Source organism: Sciurus vulgaris (assembly GCF_902686455.1).
Source record: "Sciurus vulgaris genome assembly, chromosome: 3".
NCBI lineage: Eukaryota > Metazoa > Chordata > Mammalia > Rodentia > Sciuridae > Sciurus > Sciurus vulgaris.
In genome coordinates this window covers 165,296,209-165,315,795 of record NC_136463.1, presented here as the reverse complement: position 1 = coordinate 165,315,795, position 19,587 = coordinate 165,296,209, and the positions used below count along the sequence as shown (strand labels likewise).

At 36.4% G+C, this 19,587-nt stretch overlaps 1 protein-coding gene across 11 annotated transcripts in view; it reads left to right on the top strand.

Annotated features, from left to right (window-relative positions):
• Positions 1-453: 453 nt before the first annotated feature.
• IKZF2 (IKAROS family zinc finger 2) overlaps positions 454-19,587 on the top strand; it is a 145,090-nt gene continuing 125,956 nt past the window's right edge. Inside the window, exons 1-5 of one of the 11 annotated variants that reach the window (XM_079132524.1) lie at positions 1,081-1,382; positions 1,752-1,848; positions 2,542-2,645; positions 4,140-4,188; positions 4,973-5,077. In XM_079132524.1, the coding sequence (XP_078988650.1) occupies positions 4,155-4,188; positions 4,973-5,077 (139 nt within the window). In that variant the 5' untranslated portion in view covers positions 1,081-1,382; positions 1,752-1,848; positions 2,542-2,645; positions 4,140-4,154. Of the gene's footprint in view, positions 651-1,080; positions 1,383-1,751; positions 1,849-1,911; positions 2,239-2,327; positions 2,646-4,139; positions 4,189-4,972; positions 5,078-5,100; positions 5,318-19,587 lie in introns of those variants that run through there. The other 10 variants (XM_079132522.1, XM_079132525.1, XM_079132521.1 and 7 more) reach the window with 10 other exon arrangements.

The following is a 19,587-nucleotide window of genomic DNA, read 5'->3' as shown; positions in this document are numbered from 1 at the left end:
AGCTCCTTTCATTTTCCTTTTCCCTTTAATTATAGAAGTCTCCATTCCCTCTTTTTGCAAATGTGGTTAAGAAAGATACTAAATGCTACTATTGTAGAAAGAATATACATTTGTTATTCTCATGACGATTTCTATAAATTCTTCCTAGATAAAGAGGCTATGATTGATGCTCTTGCTGGGCAACACTGGAAGGGTTACAACTTTCTGGATCCTCATTCGTTTCTCTGACTTGGGTGGATGTGGCACTTGCTGGGGGGAGAAAAAGCAAGTAAACACTCTAATTTTAAACTTGCACTGTAAAGCACTTTCAAAATAGTCATAGTTGAGCTTCATCTCAGACCTGAATTTCTGCCTGGGTCCATTCCCGGGGGCCCCTCTGTTCTACTCCGAGTCCTGATATACCAGGTGCCGTTTTGTGAAACTGCACCGCAGAGTTTACTGCGAAGCCCGGGCGAGCTGGTGGGTGGGTCCAGCCGCACACCCCGCTCGGACCAGCACGCCGATCCCGGAGCTCCGCGTCCGGCCCGCGACCGCCGTCACGCTTCTGTCGCCCGGCCTCTCCACGGATCCCAGTTTGAAAGAAAACTTCACGCGGCCGAGATGAACCGCCCTGCGCCGTTCCAATCCTTCCTTCCCGGCGGGACGAAAACGTGAGATTTATTAGGACCCGGGGGTGTGTGAGTGCGTGTGTGTGGGGAGGTCGCCTTCGCACACCCGGAGAGGGTTACCTGCCCGCCCCCCACCGGGGGCGGGGTCCGCCGCCGGGGCTGGCGGGCGGGGGGCGACGCGGCCCGGCGCGCGGGTGGGCGCGAAGGAGTGCGCGCGTCGCGGAGCCGCCGGGGCAGCACTTGTCCTGTAATCGATTGCCGAGCGCGCCGAGCGGCTGAGCGCGCAGACACGCGCACACGCACCCGCCAGCCGGCGAGCACACACACGCGCGCACACACTCACACTCGCACCGGCGCTCGGGCCCCGCACACACGCACGCCCGCGCGCGCGCACGCACGCCCGCGCCCGGGGCCCTGCCGCCCGCCGCTCGCCGCCAGCCGCCCGCCGCCGCCGCCGCCGCCGCCGCCGCCAGCCCGCCCTCCGCCCGCGGGCGTCTGCGCGAGCCCGGCCGGCGGGGGAGATGTGCTCGGGCTCCGCCGGATCGGTTTCTCGGGGTTTGACCAGCTGTCCCGGGCTAACCCTGCTCCTCGCTGAAGATGGAGGAAGTAAAAACAGGATTACCCTTAGCTACAGATCCACTGCCTTAGTTTCCACCACCAACTGCAGTGCACAAACACACGTTAGGCACAGGAAAGAAAGAAAGAGAGAGGACACACTAACAGTAAACACAAACAAAAGGGTGATGGGATTATTTTACTGCATGCACTGCTGAGGTAAATCTCCGCTTGGCTTTTGCGTGGGGAAGAAGAGCTCTTGTTTTATTTGTCTTCTGATTCATAGATTATATATGAATTTGTGTATGATTTGCAAAGGGGGGAGTGTTTTCAAAGTTAAGTGTAATTATATAGCATCTCGTTTTGCACTGTGATCAAATGACTTGTTGCTGTTAACCAGTGATAATAATAATATAGGTGCTTTTTTCTCTGGGAGGGATGGATTGTGGTTATGATTAGGGTAATGATTTCTGTAAAGGACGCTCAGGAAATCGGGTTGAAGATGATGTCCTCTGCCTTAATTTATCTTCCCCTCCCTGTAATCTGTTTCTGGGATGTTAATTGATTAATCAGTTCTCATCTCTATAGCTGTCATGGATTTGGACTTGTTTTGCTTTGTTTTAACTTGAATTCTAAGAAGAAAGAGTGAATAGACTGGAATAAATTGCAGCTGTCCAGATAGAAGGTAATATCCAGATCCTGTTGGGATTAAAAAACAAAACAACAAACAAACAAACAAAAACTGGTATGACACATGTAAAAAGGCAGCAGTTAAATCACTTTGACAGGTTCTGGTATGGGCGAAAGAGATGGAATTAAGATTTATTATTATTATTTCTTTTGCCAAAGGCCAAAAACAGTCCTGTGAAGTTGGCCTAGGTTCCTTGCTGGGTTCTGCCTGACTGTCCCTCCCCTCTTACCCCCCCTCCCCTTTTTTCTTTCAGTTTTCTTGTCTTAGCTTTTGGTCGATTCTTAAGGAACCGGTGGATCAAGTTTTTTCTCTTCTTGTTAATCGCATTGCTGTAGCACTGACTGACCTCTCTCTCTCTCTCTTTTTTTTTCCTCTTTCCTGAAAGTACGTGGTGCCATTCCTGAGTGACTTTTCCTACTAGACCATCCCAAAGGGACGAGGGGGAGGGGTGGAAGAAGGAGGAGGAGGAGGAGGAGAAGGGGGGTGTTCCTTCTCTCTCATTTCTTGGTTTTGTTTATCAGCCGATCTGTTTGCTGGATTTGGGCTTGGAATGACCCACCTGTAAAGTGCTTTTCCTTCCTCCTCGCCTTGAACTCTGCAGGGGGCTTGGCTTGGAGGGGGCCAGAGAGGGAAAGAGAGAAGGGGGAAACACAAAAAACTTCTTTCTTTCTCTCCGTTTATCTTCAGCCCGACATTGTCACCTCCTCTTTGAGGGGTTAGAAGAAGCTGAGATCTCCCGACAGAGCTGGAAATGGTGATGAATCTTTTTTAATCAAAGGACAATTTCTTTTGTATGTACATTTCGTTTCTCTTTCTCCTTTTTCTTTATTTCCTTCTCTGAGGGTTAATAACCATTTCATTGATGGGGCAGACTTCTTTCGCTTCTCCCTGACGTTTCTTTCTTTTTAATATGTGTATGTTAAATGTGTACGTTTTTAAAGAGATAAACTCATTTGTAAAATATCCGAAGAAACTGCTCCCCTTTTGAACTTCCCGGATCCCTTTCTTTAGAGCCTTATGTAATCATAATTTGAAAGAATTTGATAACAGGACAGCAGGTTGAAATTTAAGTGCTATGTAGTTACAGAGTTGGGAATTTGATCTGATTATTCCATAAAGAAAGGAAGAAAAGTTTTTTTTTTTTTTTGGTGGGGGGTAGGGAGGGTGATGGTGAAGCAGGGGAGGGGAGGGAGAAGGGAAGTGGTTTTGGAGACAAGAAGTGAAGCTGCCTGTTTTCCAGTAAGTAATGGAGAAATTCCAGGAGCCAGGGCTAAATATACTTGGCGATCAATACAGAAATGGCTCATTGTGAATAATTTAGCTGCTGGTGCAGTGAGAGTTTTGAAACTAAAGGCAAAAAGGACCAGGGCCAAAGGAAAAAAAAAAAATAAGTAAAAATCTCTTCAGGACTTGTCAATTCTTAAACTTTTTCCTTCAAAGAATACAGTTAGATTATTGATCTTTTCATTATGTGAATCAAAGCTAGGGGGTGTCATCTCATATAATTTACTTTTGTTTCTGTGAGTTAAGTTCTGTCTTGTGTCATTGGTGCATGAAAATAATTCCCCAAACTTGAAACAAGTGATTCCCTTCTGCATAGCCAAAAGTTTCTGAAATTTTCGAAATCAGAATGTATTAAGTAGACTTGGCATTTGTGTTCAACCATGGTCTGGCAGGAAATTAAGGTTACATTGAACAGGTGCTTACACAGAACTTGGGGTAGGCTAAAATGTCAATACAAGTCAGAGAGTTGGCCAAGTGCTGCAGAAGTCTTCAAGACACTGTTGGGCACGGAGTTTTTTGTTTTGTTTTGTTTTCTTATGGTTGTTTGTCCTCCCCCTCCCTATTAGAACATGATGAACCAACTTGCAACAATTGTGAATAGAGCTATCTGTATACTGGGGAAGTCCTCAAACTGCAGTGTGATTGTGGGAAGTGGTGAATGGCAAAGTACTTAAATCCCAGTTAAAGCTGGCAAATTTGAGGTGTATTTTCCCCATTTTTTTTGAACAAGTAGATTTTTATTAAAAAGAGTCATTCCTCTCTTGCTACAGCCCATCTCACAGCACACTTATCTTTCCTGTCCTATCTCCAGTAGGAATCAGATCATTTGCAGAAAGAGTTCAGTGACTTGCAAATGAGCACATACAGTACACTGTAGTATGTTTCTTGGGCACAGGTTGCAGCAGCAACATGGTCTAACTGCTTGGAGCTTCAAATAAGAATTCAATGGCATTTATCGAGAGGAATCATTGTGTTTAAGGGTATAATTTCTTGTTTTGCAGCACTGCACTTTGACTATGGAAACAGAGGCTATTGATGGCTATATAACGTGTGAGTATTCACTTTTATTAATTTGTTATTGGTGATAAAGTTACCTTTGTATTACTTGGATATAATTAAAAATTATATTCTCTTATTTTCACAAGTTCACCTTTAAATGAGTTTGAGAAATAGCACAGAAGCGAGATACATAGGAAATAAAGTATATCTACTACTTACTAAATTAAGGATAGTATTTAAATCAGTCGCAGCTCAGCAGATCAACACTTTTCTATGTTTTTTTTCCTCATTTGTTTTTAAGTTCAAAACAGGTCAGGTTACATACATATCTACCAATGTGCTGTATACTAAATATTTACTATGCTAGCCTAATTTTTCTGGCCACATAATGTGCAAGAATCAGCTTCTTTTAAGTTTACTTTTTTATAGCAAGCTCTTTTTTCAAACATTTAACTTTTCTATTAGCTACCATTTTGGAAAATGCTTATAATAAATTCTTTACATTTAATAATTAGATTAGTTGTTAAAACTTATCATTTTTCAAGGAAAAGATACTTTAGAAATCAACTACTTCATTTCCCCTTATTTAATGAGTAAGAACATCCTGATAATAAAGTTTTGTTAATTTTTTTATTGTGGACTGATTGTGGCTTTTCGTCATTTCATTCATTGACTAAGTTTCTGGAAGATATTTCCTTATAGTTTCTTTTAAGGGAGAAATGTACTACTTAAGAATTCAAGACTATACATGCCACTGTGTGTATGAAACAAAGTTAGTAATTAGATTTTATGTGACAATGAACAGAAACCAAAAGATTTTATTTTGTGAAAGCAGGTGACAATGAGCTTTCACCTGAAAGGGAGCACTCCAATATGGCAATTGACCTCACCTCAAGCACACCCAATGGACAGCATGCCTCACCAAGTCACATGACAAGCAGTAAGTCTTCATTTTATGATTTTTTTTTTTTTTTTTTTTCTGTTTCTCAGGCGACAGATTTGAATTTGTTAGGTCTGTGGGGTCTGCTCACATTGTGGTGTTGCTACTGCTGTAGATTTTGCTAAAGAAAGAACAACATAGATTTATTCCTGTTCATTCTGGTATCATAAAACATGAGCCTGCTTACTAGTCTGAACTATCCCAAGGTGGCATTTGGGAGCTGGTGCTTACCTGTATCAGGTAAGAAATGTTAGGATCTGCTGATTATTATTTTGACTTGGTGAGTTTATAACTGGATTTGTCGTTGTTGTTGTTGTTGTTGTTGGATAAAAAAGAATTATGGAAACATGTCATTTTCAAAGGGCTTTTCCACTGGAAAATGACTCTTGCATCATATTTAAAAAATTACATTATTTTATATTGCCTTGGTACAAAGCTAAAGCATTATTGGTAGGATTGGATTGGTACTTGCTTTAAAAAAAGAGAGAGAAAAGAAAATGTTAAAGTTTCTCTTCCAAAGTATTGGAAGTAAAGTGTAATTGAAATTTATTGAACTCATTTATATTCATTTCTCTAAAAAGTTGAAAGCATTTGTTTCAGATTGTCCCGGGAAGAGCTAAGAAAATTTTGGAAGGATGTTTTGAGTTTGTAGGAATAGACAGTTTTGGCTGCTATTTTGATAAAGGGTAATTCATTGATGTAGTATACTATGTTTTAGTGTAGTAAAAAAGCAACTTACATGTAGTCAGTGACACAAGACAAAATGCTTGTAGTTATTAAGACTGTGGTTTGTCTCCTCAATTATAATGTTTTATCAGCTAATGAACTGCAAGTGCTCTGTTATTCCTACTCAAAAGTAATTTGAAATCTTGTTTTGTTTATACTTTTTGATTTGTATTTTATTCTTATGTGGAAAGGATATCTGATTTATATGTAAATATAATTTACCTGGCAGGTTTTCTTTTGATGCTATGTGAAGGAAAGACATTTTTCCCGCTTTCTTTTGAAAAGACTTAATAACTGAGAAAACCGAATCATCTATTTAATATTAAGTATATACTTAATTCTGATTATCTGAGAGAAATTTTCTTTTCCATTTGCTTCTTATATTCTTTAAAACTTGTTATTTTAAAGGTACAAGCTTTATAACTAGTGAAGTTTGCTGATTATAAACAAACATATATAGGTTACTCTTGAATACATTTTGCAATTCATTAACTTTAAGCGATTTTAGCTATTGACTTGAAGTTATGACTGAAATATCTGGATTTACTGTATTAAAAAATTTTCTTCCTTAATAATGGGGGTGCTTACTCAAAAAAATTTATTCTAGCAGGCCTTGAAATTCCTTTATTGTATAGAAAGGAAGAACTAAGAAAGTTATTGAGTGCATGTATACCAAATTATGCTGCTAATTTCTTTTACTGTGTCTTGCAACATTAATTTATTTTTTCTGTGTTGATTTGATAAAGGTTATTCCCTGTAGCAATGTAGGCAATAAGAGTTTTTACATTTCAATATTTAATGTAACTAGTCCTTTGGCAGAACATGTTTTTATTTCTCAGAAATTTTTCGACTTGATTTCCTAAAGAGTCAAGACAGGTTTGCATATAGTTTCTCTTAGTTAAGTATTTAGCTATGGGATTTAGAAATATTGAGTATATGGAGTAGAGAGTAACTGTTAATCAGACTTGACTGTCATGCCCTAGTCACCACCAGACTGTCTACAGGAAAATGTTGATTAATTAGTTAATTGGCCCCTTTATTTGTGAATTTGATTCTGCTTCTGTAGGCACTTGTTTCTAAAAGGCAGTTCAGTCATCTTTTAAAATAAACAGTGCAGAGTATAGGCATGATTAATTTGAACAAATAAGTGTGCTTTTGACATTCAAGCTTTTCTCACCCAACAACAGTAAACTTAGGTTTGGTAAAGAGTTTCTTGTGGTGTTGTGTGATTTTTCTTTAACTTACTAGCCTGTGGCAATTCCATGTTAGTACAATTTTTGGCTGAGCTGCACATGTTTTCAGGTTCTTTTCCAAAGAGTTGCAGGTTAAATATTTTGGCTTTCACTTCAGAGCTGTCTGTTGCATCCTTTATGTAGCCTCTATTTACAGTATCTAGGTTACCCACTTAGGTGTTAGATGGAGAAGATACCCATTTTTCCTCTGTTAGATCTAGGAGAATATCAACATTTTAGATTGCCAAAGCAAATAGAAGTAGAGAGGAACTCTTGTCTATTAATTAGAACAGAGAGCTAGAATGGGTCACTCAGTTGTTTTTCTGTGATTTAGAATACTTTTTGTGTGTGAGACCTGTCAAATCATTGTATCTGTGATCATTAGTTTTCTTTATCCCTTTACACACACTCTTGATTTGTTAAATGAGAATAACTTATTTTCCTCATTTTTTTATATCTTCAAATATACTTCTAGAGGACTGCTGCTTCCTAAAACAGAATAAGCAAATGCAGAAACGTTTGTGAAAGAATAAGATAGTCCTTAGTAGCAAGAAGGGGAGGTCTATGTGTAACGGGGGAGACTAAGTTATTTTTAAACGGTTTAGAAAAAAATTAAAAGAAGTAAAACCTTTGACTTTTATAGACCAACTAACATTCTGGCCATAAAGTATTAATAAGATGTGATAGCTAATTTATTTGGCTTTAAGAAAGTGATCAGTGATCAGTATTACTATAGGGTCCTAATCATTTGTTTAGGGTATTTGGTGACTATTCTAAGATGAAGGGTATCTGTACAACTTGCTGCCAGCTATTGTATAAAAAATAATGACAGCAGCTATCATTATTTGACAGTGCTAGAATAGAGTACTGGCGACTTGGGAGAGAACTAAAAATGTTATAATGCTTGACATTTTTCAGTTTTAAATTTCAGCATATAAGATAACCTTGAAAAGAACTAAGAGGTATTAGTGATCCTAACATTTTATAATGACTACTTCCTATGTTTTAGGCTGAATTTTCATGGAGAACTTTAGACTTTTTATTCTGGAATAAGGATCTCTTTGATAAGAGAATGGGCATTGTTGCCTGAGATCATTAGTGTACATACTGAGTCTGCTGACAATCTTCGGTGTCAGGGATGACAGCATATGCCTTGATGGCTACTGGAAATACACAGTGTTAAGTGATTTTAAAAATAGAATCTGGAAGTTAAGAATCTGAGATAGACAATTCAGACAGAACAATATAAAAATAATCCATATTGTGTTTTGGCCCATCAGATGAGACTTTGTGATTCCTTCTGATTCTGGGTTAGCTTATTTCTAATTCTTTCATAATTGCTTCACGATCAGTTTCAGACTGTTCTATACTTAACAGCTGACTATGTTGAAAAAAAAAACTGAAGATTCAAAAATTGTAATTTTTTATAATGCCAGGAAGTAAATTTTTTGCAGATAATTACTTAAATGATGTATGAAAATATATTGTGATACCTAATTTGTTTCTATTACTTAAAAACCCTTAGGTGGATCAACTGTATAGTCACTACTATTTATCAGTCAGTTTGATGGCCAGGTGGCATGTATGGAATTGGAAGAAGTAGAAATTCCAGTATTACAAGGCTCTGACCATTAATCAGGTCAGGGAATCTAGTTTATTCTTTTCATAGTGCTTCACATTCATTTTTTTCTTAGTTTCCATTTTTAGAACCTAGTGAAGCAGAGGCATATTGTGATTTCTATTTTTCATATGTGGAAATTGAGGCTTGAAGAAATCAATTGACCTGTTAAGTTGCTTATCAGGAAGATAAAATTCTCAGGGTTCAGACATAAAGTGGGATATTACTTTGTGGGTAGTTAGATAACTGGTGTCTATCTCTACCATGTTATCCTCTCAGGGGTCAGCCATGTCCAATACTAAACCATGTTTTAGTGACAAAAACAGTGTTATAGAAACAGAAGAGTGTTATTATAAGGGTGGAGCAATATCAGACAATCTTGTCAAGCCAGTGTTCTAATGCGCTTTTTAAAATATAGCTTATATTATGGGATTCACCAGCTTTCTGAGTTGTCTTCTATAGCTTAGTTTGGCAGTCACCCTTGGTTGGATTTTCATAGGGCACACCCTAATATGACACCAGCTGGGCTTGATGTAAAATCTAGCTCTGTTTGGAATTGTTGTACTTCAGTTTGTGTATATACATAATGTACTTTACATTTAGTTCTTATTTATTAGAAAATTTAACAGAAACCAAAAAAGAGATTTGATTTGATTCCTTCATACCTATCAGAGATAAATATCATGACTGCATTTCAAAAGAAAAAAGAAAACTAAAAGAGATATATATTTGCAGGTAATTAACAGAAAAAGTATATAATATTGCTTTGCAATATTATATTTTTTTCTCTGTGACTCATTCCACCCTGACCACTCCATATTTTTAGACTGCTGAGAGTTGAGGATTAAGGTTTGTGTTTGAAAAACAAAAATACTGTAGAAGGGTTATCCTTATTGCCTTTATCTTTGCTCAAATATGTCTTTCTCTTTGGAAGTGCTTTTGTTAATATGTAACATGATTGATTGGGTTCTATTGGGAGTCTTCCAGGAAGCCATAATGAATTAAGATCTCTGGGTTCCATGCTCTTCTCTCCCAACTTTTGATACATTGATGTATTCTGAATATTGATGTATTGTGATCTATGATTTTCTGAGAGATCAATATAGCAGTGTCACAGTTCAGAAGTGAGGTAGAATATGTTGCTTTTCTTTGCTTTTTTTGTTTAATATATATACATTTATTAACATGGTAATACTTTTGTTAATTAATTGGGACTCAGAACATCTCTGCTTTGCAATAAGTAAGGAGTACTAAGGAATTTCTCCCCCATCTTATAAATGTGTTCACTACTGCATAGAGAGGTAGAGAGGCCTCATTTATTGAGGTTACATAGGATGCTCCGCACTATTCTGAATGTTTTCCATAGTATTAATCTTTGTAATAATTCCCTGAGGGTAGGTAACTAATCTCTCCACATCATAACATAAACTGAGGGGCAGAAGGGACACGGGAGTTACATTGGCCTGTGTTAGAATTCTTTTCTTGCCACTGACTTGCTATGTGAACTTGGGCTTTTTTTTTTTTTGGTGGCACAGGGGAGTGAACTCAGGGACATTTTACTACTGAGCCAACACCCCAGCACTTTGTATTTTTTATTTTGAGACAGGTTCTCACTGAGTTGCTTAGGGCCTCGCTAAATTACTGAGGATGGATGGATGGCCTTTAACTTGTTATCCTCCTGCCACATTCTCCCAAGTTATTGGGATTACAGGTGTGGGCCACCATGCTTGGTGAACTTGAGCATTTTAAGTTGTGTCCCTGGGCTTCAGTTTCCTCAGCTGTAATATGGGGGGTAACCAGTACTTACCCCAATGGGCTGTTGTTAGATTTAAATGAGGCAATATATATATATATATATATATATATATATAATGCTTAGTACAACTCCTGGCACTTAATAAGATTCAATGAATTATCACTGCTGCTGTTACTCAGAGCAGGCAAGTTACTGGTTTTTGTACCCGTGACTCATAAGAAAAAGGGTTTGTTTCAAACCTAGATCTGTTTGGAATCTGGATCTTTTGCCCTTGCCTGTTTACTGCATGGGTCCATGGCACAGAGACAGGCATTTCTGGTAATTTAGAGTAAAAATTCAGGAAAAAATATCCTCTACTATTTAAAGCTCTGTGAAAATTTTTGTTAAAGAAGTAAGTAGAGTTTATCTGTTTGTCAGAAGTTATTTTAATTGGGTTTCAGTGTTCTTGGATAAAGTTGTGTGGTTTTGGTCATATGTAAAAACAGTCATTGTTTTTCCTTGGGTGCCAAGGACACCAGTCATTAGGACTGGGAAAAGGAAAAGCCCCCTCCACTTTTTTTTTTTTTTTTTTTTTTCTTGGTACTGGGGACTGAACCAAGTGTCACTTTACCATTCAGCTATATCCCCAGCCCTTTTTATTTTGAGACAGGTCTCTCTGAGTTGCTTAAGTTCCTTGTTAAATTGCCGAGGCTTGCCTTGAACTTGGGATCCTCCTACCTCAGTCTCCTAAATTGCTAGGATTACAGGTGTGTCATCATGCTGGGCAGAAAATATCCTCTTAATAGAGTAATATATCTGTGTTGAGAATTAATTCTTTCATAGAGAATTCCCCTGAAAAATTTAATCTCATTTGATGCTCTTAAGTATACCATAAATTCTCATTTGATGATGCATATTTAAGTTGTAATCAAGTTGTTGCTACATGTGTGTTTGGGGGGTAATAGTTTAGGTGATTTAAATTTGGAGTAAGTTAAAATATGATTACTAAATATGACTATTAGTTATAGGTATTTGACACTTTGATTTATGGTTCTGGCTGATTGATTCAACAAGTTTGTTGCCTGTCTTCTATATGCCAGGCACTGTGAGGTGAGTCCATACGTACACACTCCTTATCCTTCAGGAGCTCATGCTCTGTGGGGACAGACAGACTTCTAAACTGGGTATTGTGTTGTAGGAAGCTGAATGTCTTCATGATTATAGGGTGTGAGAGGTGGTACTAGTTTGAGAAGACTTCCTAGAGGGAGAGGTTGCATGAGCTGAGATTCATTAAATATAAAGGTTTTAGGAGAGAAGTGGAAGGCGTTTTCAGTAAATGATGTACCCACAATGAGAGGTGAGAGATAACATGCGATATTCTGGGAAATGCAAGCAGGTTGGGATTTCTAGAGTATAAAATTGGCCTCTAGGAAGTTTGAAGCCAGAGATTACTCTGGAGAGTTAACCAGAATAGGATTATTAATAGGATGGAATATCTTAGGAGGATGGTTTTCATTTTCAGGAGAGCCAAGGCTGTTAACAAAGCAGACTTCAGGATTTTTTTTTTTTTTTTTTTTGTAGGGGGATGTTTGTTTTATGAGATGGGGTTTTACTGTGTTGCTCAGGCTGGTCTCAAACTCCTAGGTTTAGCTGGTTCTCCCACCTTAGCTCTTGAGAAGCTAGAACCATAGGCACAAGCCACTGCACCCTGCTTGTGATTCCAATCTTTTCATTGATGTAAATCACACTGACTGTACTGTGGGGAAAATGTTTGTGGATAGGGACCAGTCTATAGGTAGGGGCATCTTTGATAAGATGTTACAGTGATTGAGAAGGAATGAGAACTAGTGGTGGTGGGGATAAAAAAGAAAGAGAAGCATGAGAAATAGGGATCTGGTTTCATTTTTCTACAAGAGGATCCAGACAGATTTAAGAGGGGAGAGCATGAGATTGATCAAATTATGCTCTGTCTACATTTAGATACACCACAATGAATTCTGCTTTTATATCTAATTATAATATATTAATTAAGGTAATACTAATAATAACAACATAATAATAGAAGAATGATCAGTAGAGTAGAGCAAGCAGAGCAGGGAAAAGGAGGGAAAAGGAAGGTACTAGGAAATGAGATCGATCAGATTATCTTAAGTGCATGTATGATTATGGCATAATGAGGCCTGCTTGTACGTATACTTAAGATGCATCAGTTAAAAAAAGTTAAAAAAAAAAGAGAATTTGGGTAATGTCTTAAAAGTGGATAGACTTGGTTAGTAGAGTTAAGGAGAAAAGGGAGTTAAGGATTGTGATCCCCAAATTACTGGATAGATGGCGATAGGTTCCATCAGCAAAGAAGACATTCTGGAGCAAGTTTCCAGGAAAAGATTAGTTCAGTTTAATTTTGAATACAGAGTTTTGAGCATCAATAGGATAGAATTTGGGAAGGGGCAGTAATCAAGAACCTGGATAGATTAGAGTGTGAACTTTCTGTATTAGTGAAATGTAGCTTGTGACTTGGTTACTTTGCTCCTGTATGACTTCAGCAATAGTTTGGTAGTTCTTAAAAATCCTTTAGGAATTGTTAGTTTTATTTCCCCAATTGACCCATTAAATAAAAATTATATATTGAAGTGGACAGACACATGCTTTAATAATCTCTTTGCTTAGAGGAATTCTTTTTTTCTTTTTGGTACTGGGGAATGAACCCAAGTGCACTCAACCACGGAGTCACATCCCCAGCCACCACCCCCGCCCCATTTTTTTTTTTTTTTTTCTATTTTATTTAGAGATAGGGTCTCACTGAGTTGCTTAATAGGGCCTTGCTAAATTGCTGAGGCTGGCTTTGAACTCATGATCTACTGCCTCAGCCTCCTGAGCCGCTGGGATTACAGGTGTGCGCTACTGTGCCTGACAAAGGAATTCTTTTCTGCTAGTTTCAGAAGTTGAATTAATGCGATAGACTCACTGATTTTTAAATAAAGTATACTAACCCTTCTTTTTATAATTTTATAGTGTATTTAATATCATAACTTTTATGGTTTTTAAAAAAGTCATAAGGCCATATATTCCAGTGCCTCCACTCTAATGATTTTTCTTTATTCTGTAATCTGTTTCCTTATGAATAAATGTGTAATTTACATTACAAAATTTTTTTTAAGCTAAATAACAGTCAGTTCTGCCACATCGATTGTCAAGGAATTTAATACTATGACACAGAGACTTTTTGAAAACTTTGGGATAAATTTGCACACATTATTTTAAAATAATTTGAAATTATTTTAAAATAATTTGAAATGTACTTAAATTTTTTTTACAAAAGTTTATAATAATATATTCCTTGGGTAAATTACCTAGAGAGGAATTAATTAACATACTTATGTGTCTTAAAATATGTATTATAGAATGCCATCTTAAAAAAATCTAAGCTCCCATCACCTGAGATACCATAGAATTCCAAAGGCATTTAATGATAGAAATACTACTTCTTAGATATCTTGTGTGTGGAGATTTCAGAATTCTCCAGAGAGATACTTTTCATCTTTGAATTATTGATCCAGCAAATATTTATTGAGCACTTAGTTTGTGTGAAGCACTGCTGGTGTTTGGGCACTAAAAATTGTTAGGGGTGTTTTGGAAAGAAGGATGTTATTTTTAAGGGTCCAAATGAATTGATATTATTTGAGATCGTAATATTGCCTATTGCATTTAGAAGTAAATAGGTGTGAGGTACACACCATCATTTATATACATTATAAATGAATTTATTGCTTATCATGTTAGGATGATTTTTTTCAAAAGTGCAAATTTGAAGACACACAGTGAGACAAAATTGAAAGAGCAACCAGTTGCATAGAAAGGTTCCCACAGGATAACATTCCCCCATGAAATTACTTATAATGCAGGATTTGGCTCTTATCCTTGCAAGTTCCAAAACTTGAATTGTGGCACACCTAAAGTATATCTCTATATCAGGGTTGACTCACATTAAATAAGTTTACAGAATTAATATTTAAAGTCAGGATGCCAGGTTATGTTTATACCTTCATTAAAATAAAAGAAACAAAGAAAACCCCCAAGCAGATAACATGGAATCTGGCTTGCTCTAGTTGTCTTGAGCAGATCATTTTGTTCTTGTGAACTGACCTATATGGGTAATTAATGAAGGTCATTTGCTGAGCAGAATTTGAACAAAGGGGATTATATAATTCAAATATTCAGAGGTCTAATATATTCAGCATCACAATAGAGATAACATTGCCCTTGGGGTTGAAGTCCTTTGTCCAATTCCTTCTCCCTTGAATGGATCTGGATTTAGACACCCTAGATCTAGGTTCAGCCAAAAGACTTTGGAGATGCATTTTTTCCCTCTTACCTTCTTGACTGAATCTCTCAGATTTAACCTCTAGCCTATGTTAATATTTATAATCTGGTTATAAGCAATTTTTGCTGGCCTGGGATTCATTCAGTTTCTTTAACGTGCTTTATATTTCTGTTCTAAATTTGTTAAATGTTGATTTTACAGCTTAATTCTATGAAGGCAATCTTAGAATGAGTGCCTACAAAGGATCCTTCAACTACTATTGCTCCAAATTCAAACTTCGCTTCAGTGATATGTTGACAGGTGTTGTGGTCAGCATCTTAAGAGGCCTTATGTCTACATTAGATAAAGATGAAAAGTCGCACTGCCACCTGGGGAAGACACCTTAAATGAGCTGAAGGTTGAGAAGGAACATCCAGTTTATAGGTTAGAAGCAAAAAACATCACACTGATTCCTTGGGGTCACTGAAGTAATCTGACCATAGCATATGAGATTTCATAGCAAAATTATAATATTTCATGTTACTTAATAGGAATGATATCTGTTCTGGTGCTATATAACCACGTTCAGTGAAATCCAAGTTAATATTAGTACAAATGTTTCCATGAAGCCATCATCATCGTCTTCATTACTACGACTACTATCTTTATATGGCACATTTAGAATTCACTGACTGAACATCATATACTTGTAATTTTAAAACCAGTTCTCTATCACTTATTTAAAACTGTTTTTAGTAGCATGTACAAGATGAAATGCTTCAATTAAGTATTCTTATGCACTTCAGATATTTTGAGGAGCATATAATTAATCAGTGTAAAGTCACGTTCTAATAAATTAGCATTCTGGGTGTCTACACCTTTGACATTTTTGTCATTGCTCTTTTATTATCTTTGGAGCTATAGTTCTTCTCACTCCTGACTATATCAACTGTACCTACTTCTTACTAAGACATCAAACGCAGGGCTTGGTAATATTTTGAAGTGCTGAGGTACTACACTGCTCTCTTTCAGTTGAATTAACATTGAGAATTTCTGGTTGAGTTCTAAAGAGGCACCATTTATTTTACAGTTATACAAAACATTTTCTGTTATGGCCATTTTCATGAAGATACTTACATTTTTGTTTAAAACATATACAATTTAAACAAGTAATATTTATATAGAGAAATATTTTTCTTTTATAAAATATGCCTTCCGGATCTTTTAATCAGACTTACGTGGATATCTTTATTATCCAGATGATCTGATGTAGATAGATTTTATTTAGATTGAAGAGTGGTATTCTATAATTTTTGCACTGAGGATTTGTGTTAAATACTTGATTGTAAAAGGTCCATTTGCTTGTATTAGAAATGGTTGCTTGGATCATTCATATATTCTCTAAAACTTGGAAATTGGGCTGTTGATTTTTAGGCACTGAAGATAGTAGTCCCTAATCATTTTTGGGTATTGCTTTAAAGTTTTAAACACAGTAAAAATATTGACTCTAATATAGAATTTTAAGATATAAAGTGGATTCTATTATAATGTTAATTTTGCCAAGTATTTGAAAGCCAGCAATACATTTTGTTTGGCATAACAGAAAATTAGAAAAATAAATATATTTTCTGTGAGTCTCCGTTTTCAGACTCTCAAAGCATGAATTCCATACTGCATCTGCATGAACTATGGCAAGTTCATAACTTAATGACAGTTTTTGATTAGAGGATTTGGGTAACAAAACAAACAAAAAAGAAACATCCCTATCTCCCAGCAAAATTAAATTTAAAATAAATTATTTTTATGTAAGTTATCATAGAGAAACTTTTTTATATAAAAGATTTTGATGAATTTGAATAGTTTTCAGTTGGTCTCACAGTTTGAGTACAATAGCTAGTAACAAGTTTGAAGAGATTTTGCATTTTAGCAAATCAGAAAAGCTCTCCTTAACTAGAAAATTGACTTTTTGTAACTCTAGGTACAAGACAATGGTATTAATGTTTTAAAAACACATATGCAAACATAAGGGCAAGACAGAAACATCAAACTAATGAAATAATTTACTTTGTGCTCTGTGAGGGTAAATAAGGCTTTTATCTTTTTTTTCCTGAATAGTTGTGCATTCTTTGGATTTCTTACCAAGAATGAATTCATATATTTCTTGTGTAATTTAAAAAAAAAAAAAGCAAATTCATTCAGCTGTGTTTTCAGAGAAATAAAGCATGATGCTGTTCTACAAGGAAGGTAATGATAACTCTGATCCCATGGGTTTAACTTTGAAATTTCAGTGATATTATAGATTCATGAATATGAACTACTGTCATTGATGATAAATACTGAAGTCTGTATATTTTCATATATACATGCTATCCTCATATTTATTGGTTACTACTTTAGATTTAGTTAGACTGTGGCATATTCTCAATTGTTATAATGTTGTGGGATTTCCAGGTAATGTAATACACTGAATTATTTTATGAGTGAGCATTCATAGACTCAAATACTGTAAACTACTGCACATAATACACGTTAAAATGATTCCTGCAATGGTAAGGAGACATTGTAGCATTTGATGGCAAAGATGTCTGAGTTGAGGAGTTAAAACTTAGATTTTCTGTTGTATTACATGTAGTACAAACAAGTTTACTCTCTAAAGAGAGTCTCAGTCTCTTTTTCATGTTCATCAATTTAAAACTCCATTGAGTGTTGCTAATTTTTTCCTTTAAAATTTTTAAAGAGAAACTGTTTTTAGCAAGACAACTATGGTATGTTGTTAATGGGAGTAGGACCTGTGAAAATAACTAGAGGCCTATGAAAAAAAAGAGCAGAGGTGTGAAGTGTAGAGAACTTAGAAGATTGCTGGGTCAGTAAGAATTCAAGAATCAAAATAGCCAATCCTACAGTTAGTAGACGGAGTAGGGAGAGTAGTACGGCAAATGAAAAATTGGATCATTCCCTTCTTTCTCTCTTCTTTCAGAAAATGTAAACAAATAAATCAGTTTCTAAATCAATCAAGGAAGCTTCCTAGTTGAGTATGAAGAATATGGCAATAGGACGAGCATGGTGTCTGGTGGAAGGGAAATGATTGAACATTCAGATTCAGAAGAGAGAAGTATACTTCATGAAATAACTGATAGTCAGGGACTCAGAGATGGCCAGAGGCTGGTTAGGAGAACTGGAGTCCTTAGAGTTTGAGCTGATTAAAGCAGAGCAGAAATGGGTAGTGCCTCAAATTGATTGTTCTAATAAACCAGTGCTGTTACCAGTGCCACCTTGGACTCATCTATTGCTTTTATTTTTTGCACAAGTGACTTTGTGATAAGTTGTGTTTCTGTGTAAGAAATCCCAACTGGTTGTATTCTGAAATCATTATGGATTCCTTAAACATTGGACTTGCCCATCAGCTGCCATTTTACTTCACTTCAGTGGGACCGGGGAATGGGGAATTAGGGAGACCATAAGCCTGACAGAAACAGTAAGATATTTCTGTGCTCCCCCCACCCCCTTTTTGGGAAGTAGCAATGAAAAAGGAAATTGATATTGAGAAGATGAGATGGGGTTTGCATCCAGTTTTTGTCTCTGATCTGTTATCTTTCCATTTTCCTCCTCAAGTGTCTCTGACAGAGGCCCTGAGTGTTTGATAGACTTTCTTTTCTTTCTTTCTTTCTGTTCTTGTTTCAGTACTGGAGATTGAATCCAGAGTGTTCTCCCTCTGAGCTATATCCCCAGTCCTTTTTTTTTTTTTTCTTCCTGTTAAACTTTATTGTTTCAGAGATACTTTCATCTGATTTAAAATTTTCTGCAACTGGCAGATGATAGTTCATACATGGTAGTAGTGTCAATGTAGTCAATTTTAATTTTTATGAAAAGAATCACTGTCCTTTTTAAATTTTATTTTGAAACAGGGACTATGTTGTCGAGGCTGGCCTCCCTGCCTGCGTTGTTGGGATTACAGGTGTGTGCTACCACACCCAGCTTGAAAATACTTTTTTGAGATTATACTCTGCCAGAGATTTAGAATCCCCAGGTTGGTTTTTACTTATTGAAACACTTTTCTAAAATTAGCCTTGTGATGATAATACATCAGTAAAAATTTATCAGGCATGAGGTGAAGTTTACATGAGTATTAGAGTTAAAGGAAAGGTGTAAGCCCATAAATAATAAGACAAAATCAGGGTGTATGTTTAAATTGCTTAAGAGAACAAACTAATTTTAAGCCTATTAAAAATAACATTTTATTTGTAAAATACATTATATTGTTCAGATTTAAGTTTTAGCTAATGCTTATTTGAACAGTCTCAGAAGAATCTATTCTTCCTGGTGGTACTTGCTGACATTTATTTGTTACTGGAAAAGAATGAACAGTTTTTTAAATTACAGAATTGAATGGGTTTTCTTCTTCCTCTCCCTCTCATACAAAGAAGTGAACCCTGATACCTATCAGATGTGGGTCCCCCAGACAGATATTTCATCTCTGGGAATCTTAGTTTTATTTGTAAAATGAGAACATTAATATCTGCCTCGTCAGAGTAGTGATGAGCATTAAAGACAATGTATATAAAGCTTCCAGAATGGTGACTGACACATGGTAAATTAACCAGAATGATAGCTATTATTGTATTATTAGGTAAAAGAGTATGTTATAAAGTTGAATCCAGTAATAACTAAGAAATATCCCACAAATGTGTTAAATCAAATTTATATCAAATAGTCTTCTAGGAAGGACATGCTCTTAGTCTGCTTTTTATCGACAACAACAATTAAAAAAAAGTAGTGTAAAGCATTGCATAAAAGCACAAGATTCTTGGATCACTTATTGAACATTTTGCTGTCAGGTAGACAGACTCATAATCCTTTTGAGAAGAATCGTGAGTGTGGATATAAGGCAGTTATTAATGC